Raw genomic sequence first — 16,703 nt, 5'->3', positions numbered from 1 at the left:
CAAATCACGCCTATTGGTATTCGTGATCATTTATTGTTCCAGAAAAAAAAGACCCACAACTGTTCTGGGTTAAGTCCCTAGCTGTTTGCAGGGCTTGGTAGTGTATTAGCCTGGTATGAGTTACGATAAATAATCCAATTTAAGTAAAGTATAAAATAAACTGTATTATCCTAAATTGAGAAATGAATTTTTTAAAATCACATCAACAGCATAATCTTTCAAAATGTACCTGTTTTCCATATATAATGCCATGTATACTGATTGTATTACAACTTTTTGTGTTTTGTCTTAGTGATTGTTCTTTAGTAAATAGGAAACTCTACAGTGTGTTAGTCCGAGAAACATTATTTGTGATATTGTAACAAATGTTTTTAACGTTGGTAATTGTCTCAAATATATATCTTTGCATGTTTGAATTAAAGCTCCTTTAAAATGTTTTCATCACGGCCTGGTAAACACATTCTTGTAAGTTGTCTACGCTGACATTTCTGGGTATGTCTCGCATGTAACATACTAATACTAAAGATTCTAATCATTTTTATATTACTTTTTATAATAATACAAATCTGTCAACCAAATATATTTCTGAAAACCCCTTTTTGCATCTTCAATAGTTGTCACATTGTGTTTTACAGATACCCTGTCTATAAAAATCTAAGACCTATCAACACTCAGGAGTCAATGTCCTATCTTTTGTCTTTTTCATAGCCTGACAGAGAGAGAGAGAGTAATATTACACACTTAAATAATAGCTCATCATTCACACACATACAGCCCTGTCTTCATAGTTGTTCATAGTTTATTATCATCGTTTGATCATAGTTTTGTCATAGCTTCTAATTATCGTTTCTAATCACAGATTGAATATATTTTGCCATGGTTTCTAATCATACTTTCTGGTCTGAGAGGTCTGATTTAATAAGCGGTTCAAGTAGACCATAAGGGGGCAGCAGCTATTGTTTACAAACAGTATGAATAAAAACAATGTTTCATTGTATAAATAGCCTTCATTTTTAAAAACATACCTGTAAATGCCTAGAATTAATATCAATCATTCTTAGATAATATATATATATATATATATATATATATATATATATATATATATATATATATATATATATATATATATATATATATATATATATATATATATATATATATACAAACATAACCTCTAATATTCAACACCCCTTCAAAAAAGTTCCATGAGGAAGGAAAGATTCACCGTCTATCGTTTTATCTGTCCTGGGGTGCTGTCTTGTGTTTGGAGTTAGGTTAAGGCCTTCAGTACAAGCCCGCAGAATTGTCTCTGTTTCATCTGCTCTTCCGTAGTCGGGTGGGGGGGACTTACGCCGAAAATAGTGTATTAATGAATGGGCCACGTAAAGGACCTGACGCAGTTTGCTTCTGAGAATCCCCGTCTAACTCTGTCGGTTCCCAATCCATTATGCCCTGTAGCCTCTGGGTATCATACAAACGTTAGATAATGTTAACCTGTATTTATACGAAATAGATACATTTTAACTTATAAGAATACGTCCATTTAACATATGGCCTAAAAAATATATTTAAAAAAACAAATTATAATGATAATTATTGTCCTTCTGTTTCTGAATATCTGTAAAAATCGTTGTCTTCCTGTTTTAGAATAGCATGACTGAATGTTGTTTCAGTCTCGGAGTTTTCCTTAACCTGTTTTCTGCCCATTACAAACAACCGCAAATCAGAGACCTCCGAAATGTCCTTTGAAGCGGGGAAATCGTCCGAATTCAATGTTTTACTCTTCATGTTCCGGGGGTACCCCCCTTCCGTTTCGATCATGTCCTCCAGGGTTGTATGATTTTCGATTTCGGGTGTACATTTTAGCATAAAAAATATATACAGTTTACATATAGATATCTCGTAAAAGTCTGTGTCCATCCGTTGCTCTTCGGAATTCCTTTCTAATGAAGGCGGATCCATATCCTTTATCCCCGGGATGCAGATGGCTTAATGTTGCATATCCTGCGAACGTTTTAAATTACATGAATATGTACATTTGACTTAAATAAAATAATCATTGTTGTCATCGGTTAAAACCCCTATAACTCCTGTTTAATATTACTATAACATTCACAATGTTCAAACAAGTCCCCGCATCCTAAATCTAATATACAGCATATATATATATTTATATATATATATATATATATTTATTTCACGAACTAACCTATAGAAAGGTCCATTAGGAGGGTTTCCCAGATTATCTTTTTAACGGGTCAGTCCGATAACAATTCTGCTGTCCTGCATGTGTGTAACTGCGCTAAAACGAGGCTAACAGTAGGAAACTATCTGTTTCACTAGACTCGTTGAGAAGTTTGCGGCCTTGGCTCAAAAGTCGTGATAGTACGGAATGAGTTTACATAGCCTGGGGGGGGTGACGTTTTTTTTTTTTTTTAGGACTAGACCCCAGCTATATTTAACTCCTAAGTTATTTGGTTCAAACAAAGGGATTGGTGTGGCTAAACATTAGGTACCTTTTGATATTCTAAAATCTCCGGGGGGCTGGCATCTAGATGCTGGGGTGGGGAGGTCTCGACATCGCTGGGCTGATTGACTTTTTAAAACCCTACAGCATCTGTTTTAGACCCTAAAACATAAATTATGTTTTGACATGTTGTTAATGATTCGTAAGTGGCCGTAAGACAAAGACACACTTTTTTGTTTGGGGGTCGGCCTCTGTTTTGACGTATATTGTAAAGAGAGAGAGAGAGAGAGCCTTGAGCGCAGACGCCTGGCCATTTCTGAACACACACCCCGCCCCGTTTTCTTTGTTTTGAAACACACACATACGCATACACTCCAGCACACGCACGCACACACACACGCGCGCGCACATGGCTTTTTCTGCAAGTTTTTTTCTCCGGGGGCATGCTTGGTGATAGAAGTTAAGGACTTATTCCTATCGTTAGAAGGTGAGATACAATTTTAAAACCATTTATTTAATTCAAAATATTTAGTACATACAATTTATAGCCGTTCATAATTAATGTATTTTACTATGCCTTTCTTACAGATATAGGTCCTGGTTAGCCCCTGACCATTATCCGATCGCTAAGACGCTTGCACACTCCCTCAAAGCTCCGTAAGTTTTCCCTCCATGGGTAGATAATCCGTCCGTCATGTAAATCCTGGGGTATGCACCCAGCTTTAATGAATAAGATGGGTAGAAAATGAATCTGTTTAAGTCATAAGTAAAGGCCTTTCATAAAGAGGCTGTCATGATTGACTGTGGCCCATATTTAACACGTATTGCATGTTACCTAAGACTATTGTTGTACATTGAATATCCACTAGCAGATTTGTGTAGCATGCATCTCCACTATATCGGTCATGTTCCTGTGGTCTTTTTAAAAGTTAATAAACCTGTGTGTAAAATGTACACTTTTGTTTCACTGTAGATTTGTTTAAGCCCACCTAGAAACACCTGATTTATCCCACAGCATTAAGGAATAAGCTGTGTATAAAAATATTCTGTTTAAGTCCTAAGTAAAGGCCTTTCCTAAAGAGGCTGTCATGATTGACTGTGGCCCATATTTAACACGTATTGCTTGTTACAGAAGACCCCTGTTGTACATTGAATATCCAATAGCCGATTTTTGGAGCATCTCCACTATATCTGTCATGTTACTGTGGTCTTTTTAAAAGTCAATAAACATGTGTGTAAAATGTACACTTTTGTTTCACTGTAGATTGTTTAAGCCCACCTAGAAACACCTGATTTATCCCACAGCATCAATGAATAAGCTGCGTATAAAATTATTCTGTTTAAGTCATAAGTAAAGGCCTTTCATAAAGAGGCTGTCATGATTGACTGTGGCCCATATTTAACACGTATTGCTTGTTACAGAAGACCCCTGTTGTACATTGAATATCCAATAGCCGATTTTTGGAGCATCTCCACTATATCTGTCATGTTACTGTGGTCTTTTTAAAAGTCAATAAACATGTGTGTAAAATGTACACTTTTGTTTCACTGTAGATTTGTTTAAGCCCACCTAGAAACACCTGATTTATCCCACAGCATTAAGGAATAAGCTGTGTATAAAAATATTCTGTTTAAGTCCTAAGTAAAGGCCTTTCCTAAAGAGGCTGTCATGATTGACTGTGGCCCATATTTAACACGTATTGCTTGTTACAGAAGACCCCTGTTGTACATTGAATATCCAATAGCCGATTTTTGGAGCATCTCCACTATATCTGTCATGTTACTGTGGTCTTTTTAAAAGTCAATAAACATGTGTGTAAAATGTACACTTTTGTTTCACTGTAGATTGTTTAAGCCCCCCTAGAAACACCTGATTTATCCCACAGCATCAATGAATAAGCTGCGTATAAAATTATTCTGTTTAAGTCATAAGTAAAGGCCTTTCATAAAGAGGCTGTCATGATTGACTGTGGCCCATATTTAACACGTATTGCTTGTTACAGAAGACCCCTGTTGTACATTGAATATCCAATAGCCGATTTTTGGAGCATCTCCACTATATCTGTCATGTTACTGTGGTCTTTTTAAAAGTCAATAAACATGTGTGTAAAATGTACACTTTTGTTTCACTGTAGATTGTTTAAGCCCACCTAGAAACACCTGATTTATCCCACAGCATCAATGAATAAGCTGCGTATAAAATTATTCTGTTTAAGTCATAAGTAAAGGCCTTTCATAAAGAGGCTGTCATGATTGACTGTGGCCCATATTTAACACGTATTGCTTGTTACAGAAGACCCCTGTTGTACATTGAATAGCCATCGTAGCGGTTGTCAATAGAGTTTGCCCCCACCCCTAACTAGAGAAAGTACGGTATGATTTCACATAGCACCGGGTTGACGTTTTTTTTTCGCGCTAAAAATCCTCCCAAAGGAATCTTTGACTCCTAAGGTATTTGGTTCAAACATAGGGTATTGGGTGGTGTCTAAACATGAGGTATCTTTTGATATTCTAAAATCTCCGGGGGCTAGCATCTAGATGCTGGGGTGGGGAGGTCTCGACAGGGCTGGGCTGAATGACTTTTTAGCCCACCTAAAAAATAGTTTTTGAAAGGACTTTGTGTTTAGGAGGCTTACGACCCAATATTATTGTTGAGGGGGTAGGCATCTGTTTTGCCAGATAGTGTAAACCTTGGTTTCAAACGACCCCCCATGCATAGAGAGCCTTGAGCGCAGATGCAAGGGTATTTTTTTAACAAACACCTAGCCCCCTTTTTCTGTTTTTGAAACACACACACACACACACACACAGCCACTACATCATACGCACGCCCATACGCGCGCACATTGCGCAAGTTTTTTTTCTCAGGGACAGACTGCGCTAAGAGTGAACAAACGCGAGAGTTCATAACGTGGTGAGATTCTGCTTTTAAAACCATTTTTTTCATTCAAAATATTTAGTACATACATTTTATAGCGTTACATTCTTAAGGTATTTTACGAAGCCTTTCTTACAGATCCAGGGATCTGATGCAACCACCCCCCATTGTCAGTGTCCAGTTGGTCATCAAAATGCCGGGATCTCTTGCCAGGCTCATCAACACTTGGTAAGTTTTCACTCCAGGGGTACATCCTACGTCGGGCCTTTTGGTCCTGGCTATGTCTCAAGAAAAGCCGAGGCCAGCGCCTTAACTGTTCGCGATTTTTGAAGAGAATGTCCAGCTTATTCATAAGTGTTATGAAAATTGGATAATCCACCCATTTAAAACTAAACACAGGAATAAAAAAGTTGACATCTTTGCATGCTCTGGATGCTACTGGAGAATTGACAGACTTTGTAGCATTACCCGCATCATAAACTTCACAGGCTAAAATTGTCACTTTGTTGTCCGGGTTATAGTCCATTGAAGCAATTCTTAGAGCCTTGAGATCACTGCGTCTGAAGACCTGTTCTTCCAACGCATAGCCTGGCACAGCTGTGCCACTCAGGACCTGCTCAATTTTACAAAGAGCCAGCCTGATGTTTAGCCATTCTCTCATGCCCAGAGCAGGAGAAAAACTCCCAGGTTTTGCCTGATAAACGGGTTTGGGGCCACTGGCGTTGAAGATCTTTACCGTAGAATCCTCCGGCTGGAATATGTAAGACATATGGCCCTCACGCGTACCCAAAAATCCTTTAAAACATTCTGGAGCTTCACACAGAACTTCCTCAATGCTTTGTTCACTGGGTTCCTGACAAGCCGAGCATAACATACCATAAATTGACATATGTGTCATTTTTGTTTAATATTCAGGGGGTTTATCTTGTACAATCTTACACATGCATTGTTTTGGGGCTTTATAAGGCTTCTGCAAAGCCAGCCTCTTTGAAATGTTCATTAACAACCCCCAACACTAGACATCCAGGAACAGTTTGACATGACACCTGGTCACTTACTTACCCCAAAAAGCCCCCCCTAACCATCAGGATGTCCTGACCGGAAGCCCAAATATGGGCATGCCCCCTTTCTACAAACCATTGGGGCATCAATCACTACATAGGGTCATAAATCATGATCTTTTTCTGATTTACGACATTGACAACTTGACACTTACCCCAAAGACCCCCACCCCGGCCAGGATGTCCTGACCGGAAGCCCAAATATGGGCATGCCTGCTACAACAGGACATAGGGTCATAAATCATTACATAGGGTCATAAATCAGGCTGGGGTCATAAATCATTACCGGTTGACCTGACAACTGGACCCTTACCCAAAGACCCCCACCTAACCATCAGAATGTCCTGACAGGCAACCCCTTAGGTTCACATAGCGGTCACATAGGCTCACATAGGGTCATCCATCAAATCTTGACGTGTGACATCTACTTTAATCTCTCTTCCAGCTAGTGTATGTAAAATGGGTGGGTGTCACTGTTTTTAATTTGCTCATCAAATCTACACTACAATCTTAACAGCCCTCCTGAATACAGCCCATTGTTCTGGGAGAATAATAATAATAATTCTACTTTTATAGCGCTATTCATGACGTAAATAAATATCAAAGCGTTAAGCAACAACAAAAACGCCATTTAAAAACAAACTTATCATCATGAGTAGATCGACGGTTAAGAGGCTGAAGGTTGAGAGAGTTCATGGCTTGATTGAGGTCAGCGGAGGGCGTACGTACGCTATCAATACTATCAGTGTCTGCTTTATGTGCGTAAACTGCTCTATGGACAGTGTGCTGTGGAGACTAAAAGGGTCGGGGAAAGGTTAAGCGTTCATCCAGGGTCGCCAATTCCCTGGGGGCTAGTGTGTGTGTTTAATCTACAACCGAAACACGAGGTCTATGTTGCATTTTGATTATGTACTTTGGTTAATCACGGAATACTCTGCACTGTTATAGTGTTACAATAGTTACTGAGCTTTGTTTTTACCAAGGACCTGTTGCCAGACATCTGGACAAGGTTTAGTTTCAGATGCAGGCTAAATGGAAAAGTAACGTTCAGGCTACATGGTAGTGTTTGAGAGGCAGCTGGAACAAAGGATGGCGAAGAATAGAAAGGGAAAAGGCCAGGGCGCAAATCCAGATCTGCGTCATTATTGGGATATGCTGCGCTTTTGGGGTGGTCCAAAGATCAACCTGTTGTCCACTTTATAGAATACACCTTAGCAGACGCGAAATTCTGCGGTAAATGTGACAATACCTTCATTTATAACAGCGACAACTCTAAAAACCCAGGGGCAACAGGATGAAAATGCTGTCGGGGGGCTTTGACTTATCCCAACAACCATTGCAAAAGCGGCACAGTTGACTGTCTGCCACAGAAGCATCGCTCTTGTTAATGGTGTGCTGCAGCCCGCAATTCACACCTCTCCGGAGTCTGTAGGTGGAAACCGACAGCATCTCCAGCTTGAAGCCTGTTTTTAGTGCGCCAGGTTCGATAATGGAAGCAACAGATATCATGGATTTAACACCTCAGAAACCGAGAAAGCACCCGCGTCCAATCAATTCCGTGGATGAGTCCGTAGTACACGCGTCCCTGAAACGAATCTCAATGCGAACAGGAGCGGAATGCGGGGACGCTCCGTTCATGTACTCAAGAAGCAACCCCTTACCTGCAGTATCACTAAAGCAGAATGACAATTCTGTGTCTTCGTCGTCAGCACAGGTAACAGACATTTATTTAGTCCAATTCGTTTCCATTTGTGCATACTCTCTGTAGATGCTTTATTTTATGTCGGTTGCCTAGCCACCAACAGTGGAAGTTGTTGGATTTATTTGGTGTGAATCAATGCAAATGTTTTGTATCCATTTCCCCACGTTGATAAAATCAGATAAGCAGAGCTAATGTCATTTAAAACTTAATCTAAAGTTTGAATTTAAGGTGTCCTACATCTCTTTGTCATTACTACTTAATTCAAATTAGAACATCTATGTTTCTCCCTCCAATGACAATGTTTGTATGTTGTGCAGAGATAGATGTTCTGTATTTTTTTTCTTATTGGCTCAGAGGAGGGTCTTGAACTTGTGATTGGGAAACTCAATTTGTTCTGGGTGCCATTAGAGATATTGCCAGCTAATTATGTTTTGGGGTTAGCAGGGAACATTTCTAAATCTTATTACATTATTCAAATCTAGACTGATTATTGCTCATTTACAGTCTGTGTGAGATTGCTGCTCCAAATTGATTTGAGTTTGGAAGATGATTATGCCTAACAGATATGGAAGGTTGTGCTTGGTAACATTCAGGTCAAGGTCAGGAAATACTAGGCTAGTGTAACACAGAGCGATACGTATATTATCCCAGTCCTGACTAAACAGAGGGAGTTGGACCTTGGCCAACTATTTGACCATAACCTTTTTTCAGAATGATGACAAGAATATTGTCTGGCCAATCAAAGTCCTGCAATGTTGCTATGATGAATTCTTCATTTCAGGTTTAGTTTAAATGTATCCTTTTTAACCGGTGTGTACTAACACACTTCCTGTTTGGTGTAAATGTAACCGTTTTAACTGGAGTTTGTGCTGTACAGTCAACATTTATCAATGGAAAAATATACATTTACATATTATGAACAAATCATTTGAATGTGTATTCAATCTGTGCTGTCCACCATATTGATAATCATTAACATGATTTGTCTACTTGTTTGTGACAGGATAACCGTTCCAGCATGTCCAGGCCAATGATCACAAGATCACCAGCGTCCCCCCTGAGTAACCAGGGCATCCCGACACCCGCCCAGCTCACCAAGTCCAACGCCCCTGTGCACATCGACGTGGGCGGACACATGTACACCAGCAGTCTGGCCACGTTAACCAAGTACCCAGAGTCCAGGCACGTGACCTCTCTGCTATTGATACAGTTCCTCAATTACAATTGCGTAAAGCCATGTCTTTGTTTCAGCACTTTTGGTACACAGTGCCACAGAGTGTTTTAAATCTGTGTTGTTCGTATGTGGTTCTAGAGGGTGTTTGGGATGATTCAGGGGTTGAAAGGGAAATTATGATGTAGATGGTAGCCTAGCCCATCATTTCAGCCGTGTTCATCTGCATTAGCTCTCTTCTTAAAGATGCAGTCCGGGATCTTAAGCACAACAAATTCCTAAAGTATCATACGAATTGCAATTAAAATAATAATAATAATTTTGGGACGTAACATATCATACAAAATGGATGACGTAGTACACAAACTTTGGCTCGTGAACACCACTTTCAAAACTGCTGGCTGAAACTATACAGAAGTTGTGCAGAATTACTTAAATGCCAACCTCTGACAGCTCAGCCCGGACAAATGTCAAAGTTCATCCAATCACAAAGATGCATTACTCAAATGGATGAGTGAGGTGGGAAAGACTGGATGTAAACACAGGGCTTGATATTACTGAATGTTTCAATCCATATGATTATTGAGGCTATTCTACAATGTAGTGATTACAATCCATCATATCAATATTTCCCCACTATACCAAATACAAAATGGCCTCCTTTTTTCAAACCTGGCCCAGAGATATTTTGAGAGGTAAACATTTGCATGGCTCAAAAGTCCAAACTGCAGACAAAAGCAACTCAGTAATTCTGACAGATGTCCCAGCAGCAGTAAAGGGCACGGAACCATCTGGAGGCAAGAGGGCCACGCTGCAGCCCAGGGCGCCACCCCGCCTCAGGCACCTCTACCAGCTGGCCCTGACCCCTCCGTCAGACCACAGGACAGCTCTTTCCTCTCATCCATACCGCTTCATTTCTCTTGCCCTCTGATTCTATCACTCTCTTCCTGTCTTTGTCTGTTTCTCTCTTTCGTTGTCTCTCTCGCACGGTCTCTTGCTCTCTCACATTCTCTTGCACTGTCTCCGTCTGTGTGCATGGAGCAGAGTAATGTCGGCATCACTCAACAAAGGTGTGAAAGAAATCAAACACTGAGCTCACCCACATCAAGTGAGTCACAGCACATGATGCACAGAGTCGCTGTCCTCAGTCCTGTCATCTGCTCAACAACTCAACTCAAGAATAGAAGCAGTTTGTTGGGTCCTATAACATATGATATATTGAACATGCATGGAAGGGAAAAAAATATCATACTCTACACATTGGCTAGATTAGCAACTGAGAATTGAATCATCAAGCATTTTGTTCCAAGTCGCATGTATATTGATCTGTCTCTCTCTCATTTCAATTGAAGGGCTTTATTGGCATGGGAAACATATGTTTACATTGCCAATGCAAGTGAAATAGATAATAAACCAAAATTGACAGTAAACAATACAATCCCAAAAGTTCCAAAATAAAATACATTTCAAATGTCATATTATGTCTCTATACAGTGTTGTAATGATGTGCAAATAGTTAAAGTACAAAAGGGAAAATAAATGCCCTTTTCTTGGGGCAACAGGTCACACATCTTGCTGCTGTGATGCACACTGTGGTATTTCACCCAGTAGATATGGGCGTTTATCCAAATTGAATTTGTGGGTCTGTGTAATCTGAGGGAAATATGTGTCTCTAAATGGTTGTACATTTGGCAGGAGGTTAGGAAGTGCAGCTCCGTTTCCACCTCATTTTGTGGGTAGTGTGCACATAGCCTGTCTTCTCTTGAGAGCCAGGTCTGCCTTGGGCGGCCTTTCATAATAGCAAGGCTATGCTCACTGAGTCTGTACATAGTCAAAGCTTTCCTTAATTTGGGGTCAGTCACAGTGGTCAAGCATTCTGTTTAACTCTCTGTTTGTCCCAAATAGCATTTAGTTTGCTCTGTTTTATTTGTCAATTATTTCCAATGTGTCAAGTAATTATCTTTTTGTTTTCTCATGATTTGGTTGGGTCTAATTGTGTTGCTGTCCTGGAGCTCTGTGGGGTCTGTTTGTGTTTGTGAACAGAGCACCAGTACCAGCTTGCTTAGCATTTCTCTGTAGGTGATGGATTTGTTATGGACGGTTTGGGAATCGCTTCCTTTTAGGTGGTTGTAGAATTTAACGGGTCTTTTCTGGATTTTGATCATTAGCGGCATAATTCTGCTCTGCATGCATTATTTGGTGTTTTAGTTTGTTCACCGAGCATATTTTTGCAGACATTTGTGCAGAATTCTGCATGCAGAGTCTCGGTTTGGTGTTTGTCCCATATTGTGAATTCTTGGTTGGTGAGCGGACCCTAGACCTCACAACCTTAAAGGGCAATGGGTTCTATAACTGATCCAAGTATTTTTAGCCAGATCCTAATTGGTATGTCACATTGTATGTTCCTTTTGATGGCATAGAAGGCCCTTCTCTCTTTCTCAATTTCAATTTAAGGGATTTATTGACTTGGGAAACATATGTTAACATATCTCTCTCTGTGTTTCTTTCTCTCTCTCTCTCTCTCTGTGTTTTTCTTTGTGCCTCTCTCTAGAATCGGCCGTCTCTTCGATGGCACAGAGCCCATAGTATTGGACAGTCTGAAGCAGCACTACTTCATTGACAGAGACGGACACATGTTCCGCTACATCCTCAACTTCCTCAGGACTTCCAAGCTCCTCATCCCAGACGACTTCAAAGTGAGTGTCTGACTGTCCCCTCTACTGTAGCGTCCAATCATCGGGTCAAACCCCAGAGCACTAGTATATAGAGAGTGTATGGCTCTAGTCAGTATTGGTGCGAAAAGCGGATATATATATTTTTTTGCGTGGCCAAGCCTGAACACCGGGGGAATTATATTGTGTACTCTCCATTGACGCTTCCAGCATGTTAGTGAAGTAAAATAAAAACCAGCAAACATGCTGGCCACATTACAGGGTCTGTAGACTTTAAGTCAGTGCTTACCCCTATATTTGTGTGTGCCGTGCAACTGGCGATCCGTGTGTCCAAAAGAGTGCAGCTGATCCTCACTGTATGTGACACGTTTGCATTCCATTTGCTTGTTTTTTATGTATCGTTTAGCCCTTAATTACAAACTTGGCCCGAGAGAAAATAAATGACATTATCTGATGGACTGTCCAAACACAGTGGGACTCAATCAGAGGGGAAGTACGTCAGCTAATATAAGCAAAGACAAAAGACAGGCCCAAGTTCAGACCCAGGCTAAATTCACCCTGACAGACATGCAGATGTGAGACTGAGTCTGAGAAAATTAGAAAGTGTGATTAAGCCCCGCTGCCTTTTGGGAAAGATACACCCCCCCTTGTTGGGGTTTCTGGTAGACCTAGATGTTGAATAGGGATTAGTCTTGCTCTGAATTTGTATTGTAATGCAGTGAATTGTTGTGGTGGATGGGACTCACCCAGAATCCCCGTGGTTTGAGTGATCACACTTTGGCTGGGTCTCAGGAGATTTAACCAGCTTCCTTTCCTCATGAATAGTATTGGGATTTAGAAGTAGAGGTGTTGAGAGCCCATCCACTTTCACCCAGACAGGGAAATTCTATTGAGATGCTGCGCTTGTGTCAACTTGCCCTATCCTGACAGACCTGGTCTCTTTGCTGTCCCCATGTAGGACTATAGCCTGCTGTACGAGGAGGCCCGGTACTTCCAGTTGCAGCCCTTGCTGGCTGAGCTGGAGCACTGGCGCCAGGATCGCGACCTGGCCAGGGTGTCACGCCCCTGTGAGTGCCTGGTGGTACGCGTGGCGCCGGACCTGGGAGAGAGGATAACGCTGAGCGGAGATAAGGTCCTCATCGAGGACGTGTTCCCGGAGATCGGAGACGTCATGTGCAACTCGGTCAATGCCGGCTGGAACCACGACTCCACACACGTCATCCGCTTCCCGCTCAATGGATACTGTCATCTCAACTCTGTCCAGGTGAGGACACACACACTGTGGTTAGTCTCTGGGGGCACTGTATGTTCACCAGATATGAATGTTCTATAGAAGGCTAGATGCAAATGTTCCTCGGTTATGATGAAACCATTGCCTCAGTCAGAGAGGCATCCATAAATGAAAGCACAGAACCATTATTATTAAAAATGTTGGACGTTTATCCATTCTTACTGTATATTGCAGAAAGCCTTTCTCACATACATGCACACCAACAAACCACTCTCAAGTGTATGTGGGGGGAGAGAGCTACACTGCATTCCCTGGCAGGTTGTCCTGAGGCAGGGCCCATAATCCTGTTTGGTTATTAAAGCACGCCGGAGGAGGGTGCTGTATCTGGGCCTAATGGAGGCAGGGTGGGGTGGCGGGGGAGACTGCCAGCATTGGGGGGACCTTTGTAGTTCTGGCAGGGGCTTCGGCCCGGGGCTGGGGGGAGAGGGGGGCTTGCTGAGCTAATTGGCAAATAGCGGGAGAGAAAGGCCCTACTACCCCCTGGGGTCTCTGATGGAATGTGATCCTGCTGCCCTCCGGGCACGTCTGTAGATGTCTGCAAGGCTGTGGGATCAGGGACAAATCCACACACAGCGAGAGATACAGACACACTCACACACACACAGAGAGAGAGACAGACACACACTCACACACAGAGAGAGAGACAGACACACACTCACACACAGAGAGAGAGACAGACACACACAGAGAGCGAGAGAGACACACACTCACACAGAGAGAGCGAGACAGACACACGCACACACACAGAGAGAGACAGACACACTCACACATGTAAGCAGTCAAAGATAATAAGTCAGGTAGTGAGAATGAGAGGCTCTTGGTTTTGGGTAAGAAGGGATGGATGTCTCCTTTCTTCTTATTTATTCCCCTTAATTCATCTGTGTATTTTGTCATTATTTTACTATATAATCTGTTCTTCTCTGTTCATTCAACCCTGATGCCACTTTTTCTTGTGCTCGACAAAGGCGCATGTTGTCATTGAGTTTGTTTCTAGCTACGTTCTACTTCCTACTGTGATTGATCTGCTAAGAGCATTGCGCCTCTGTGAACACCGATTTTCAAAATCTCCTCCCTCTCTTCAGGATAGCTAAACGTCCTCTGTGTGTACCATCTAAAAACCGTATTAACAATGTTACCTCAACACTCTTTCTCTCTCCGTGTGTCCACCAGGTGTTGGAGCGTCTGCAGCAGCGTGGCTTTGAGATCGCCGGCTCCTGCGGTGGAGGCGTCGACTCTTCCCAGTTCAGCGAGTACGTCCTGAGGAGGGAACTGAGGAGGGCGGGCCAGCGAGGAGGGCCCAACTCAAACAGGATAAAACAGGAGCAGCTGGAATAGAGACCTCCCAGAAACTGGGGGGCGCTAGACTCTTTTTCGGTGGCAGCCAAGCCCTCAACGGGACGCAGCAGAGCTCTGTGGACTCTGAGGCCATTCTTGCGAACATTAGAATAAGTTTACACTTTTTCTCAGTCTCATAATGCGCATCAGCTAATTAGAATCATTGACGAAGTTGCACATGTTCAAATGCTACATATTAGCTTTTCCCATCAGAGAACCTGACCTCTGCTGACCTAGCCCGGCTGGCAGGGATTGTTTCTTCTAACAAATTCTGCATCAGCCTATCAAAGAGCTTACTATCCACCAACCAATGGCACCAAGGGGGCTCCCGAGTGGCGCAGTGGTCTAAGACACTGCATCTCAGTACAAGAGGCGTCACTGCGGTTTGAATCCGGTTTGAATCCAGGCTGCATCACATCCGGCCGTGATTGGGAGTTCCATAGGGCGGCGAACATTTGGCCCAGCATCGTCCGGGGTAGGCCGTCATTGTAAATAAAACATTTGTTCTTAACTGACTTGTCTAGTTAAATTAAGGTAAATACTTCAAATATGTCAACTTGGACACCAGAGGGATATTTTTAAAACTCTGAGGTTTACTTTTGTTCCTCTTGGTCTGTCAAGTGTGGAGTGGCAATATTACATGATAGGCTACTAGCTAGGTTATCTGATGGGAACAGGTAACATATAGTGTTTGATCACGTGCAACTATGTCAACGATTTGAATTTGCTGATGCGCATTTTGAGCCCGAGGGGAAAATGTAAACTTAAAAATATTCTAATGTTCGCAAGTATGGCACCGTGCAGCGCGTAATCTTTTTGTTTCTTTGTCGGTATGTTTTTTACAACTTGAGAAGAACCACTGAGAAAGAGAGAAAATAAGGTGTGACGGGAGATGATGTTGTTGTTGCCGTAAGAGATGCAGAACATTTGAGTTTCTATCTCAAGGACATTTGTGAATGTTCAAGCCCCCCCCCCCCCCAATGAGAGAGATCATATTTTCGCAGGGTCCCCAAGTAAAGTTTGTTTTAAAACTTTGAACCTACGGTTAGATATGATCAAGACCACACAAAATGTTAATGGTTTGGCTGCACATGTAGTGCAAGGCCTCTCACCAGAGATATGTCGTTTTTCATTTACCCGCCTCCATAAAGTCACATTTTTCTGCCAAACTGTAAAAAGGTCACTGTAATATGTTGCAGGATCTCAGTTCACATAAACACCATTATTTTGAACTGAATATGATACATTCTTCTCCACACTCTTATTCACACAGGATGTTAAGTATTGTGATACATGCAAATTAAGTGTTTTTTATCGAAGTTAGCTTATTGGATTTAATGCTATGAAATATAGTTCACAGTATTATCAAGATTTTGTGTCATAGACCATTTTATACTCACTACATGAAAATGATTAAGTCAATTCTAAGAAATGGCACGGAATTGCCTCTTTGTTAGGGGACTAAGACTAGAGAACAGAGGTGATTTAATTTAGAGGGTCACAAGATCCCCTTGTGACATACTGTTAATGAGATTTGCCATTGTATGTGTTTTGAGTTTTTTTTTTATGTTGAAATGGTCACCTTTTTAAACTGAATAATGTTGCCTCATTAATGACTGAATAGGTGAGGCTATTATTATAAGACCCACATTTAAGAATTACTCTTAGGATATATTAATGATATGAAGTTTATCATAAACTATTTCTAACGTGATCTACCTACGCTCCCTAGATTTGAGTAAAGAGGAATGTAGCACTAAAATGTGAAATAAATCTTCAACCAAAGTTGCACCAATGACTGACCATTGACTGTTCTGGTGCTGGGGAGTTGCTGGTTATCACTGCACATCATATCATGCAATATGCTGGTGTTGGTTCTTGTTGTGTGCAATCTTTAATGTATGTTCAACACCAGCAGGTGAACAAAAATCTATTTTCGCTTCGTATTACATACATTTTACACGGAATGTTTAGTTGTAGATATACAGTATTAAGTCAATTTCACCCTTCCATTCTCCAATGCTTTCTCTCGGTCCTCCTCTGCCATCTCTCCCTTTCACTACTGTGTCATTTTCTGTGTACTTGGTGCTGGCTATAGGCACATAGACAGACCACGTGTTACA

The 16,703-nt window shown here is 41.5% G+C and overlaps 1 protein-coding gene and 1 long non-coding RNA gene across 2 annotated transcripts; both read left to right on the top strand.

Moving 5' to 3' along the window:
* Positions 1-2,386: 2,386 nt before the first annotated feature.
* On the top strand, positions 2,387-4,586 carry LOC129824125 (uncharacterized). Its single transcript, XR_008754715.1, has 2 exons — positions 2,387-2,957; positions 3,059-4,586. It is a non-coding gene; the product is annotated as an uncharacterized LOC129824125 (long non-coding RNA).
* Positions 4,587-6,855: 2,269 nt separating this feature from the next.
* On the top strand, positions 6,856-16,375 carry LOC129824124 (BTB/POZ domain-containing protein KCTD1-like). The gene is made up of 5 exons (XM_055883489.1): positions 6,856-8,123; positions 9,115-9,293; positions 11,834-11,978; positions 12,913-13,218; positions 14,416-16,375. Exons 1-5 carry the CDS (start codon positions 7,899-7,901, stop codon positions 14,578-14,580), a joined length of 1,020 nt encoding a protein of 339 aa, XP_055739464.1. The 5' UTR covers positions 6,856-7,898; the 3' UTR covers positions 14,581-16,375.
* The last annotated feature ends 328 nt before the right edge of the window (positions 16,376-16,703 follow it).

Source organism: Salvelinus fontinalis, chromosome 26 (assembly GCF_029448725.1).
Source record: "Salvelinus fontinalis isolate EN_2023a chromosome 26, ASM2944872v1, whole genome shotgun sequence".
Classification (NCBI taxonomy): Eukaryota; Metazoa; Chordata; class Actinopteri; order Salmoniformes; family Salmonidae; genus Salvelinus; species Salvelinus fontinalis.
Note: the sequence above shows the minus strand (reverse complement) of the source record. Positions and strands in the feature narration are given on the sequence as shown.

Coding starts and splice junctions, on each gene's coding strand:
- LOC129824124 (XM_055883489.1), top strand. CDS start 7,899: ATGGAAGCAACAGATATCATGGATTTAACACCTCAGAAACCGAGAAAG. Junction 8,124..9,114: donor TGTCTTCGTCGTCAGCACAG/GTAACAGACATT, acceptor TGTTTGTGACAG/GATAACCGTTCCAGCATGTC. Junction 11,979..12,912: donor TCATCCCAGACGACTTCAAA/GTGAGTGTCTGA, acceptor GTCCCCATGTAG/GACTATAGCCTGCTGTACGA.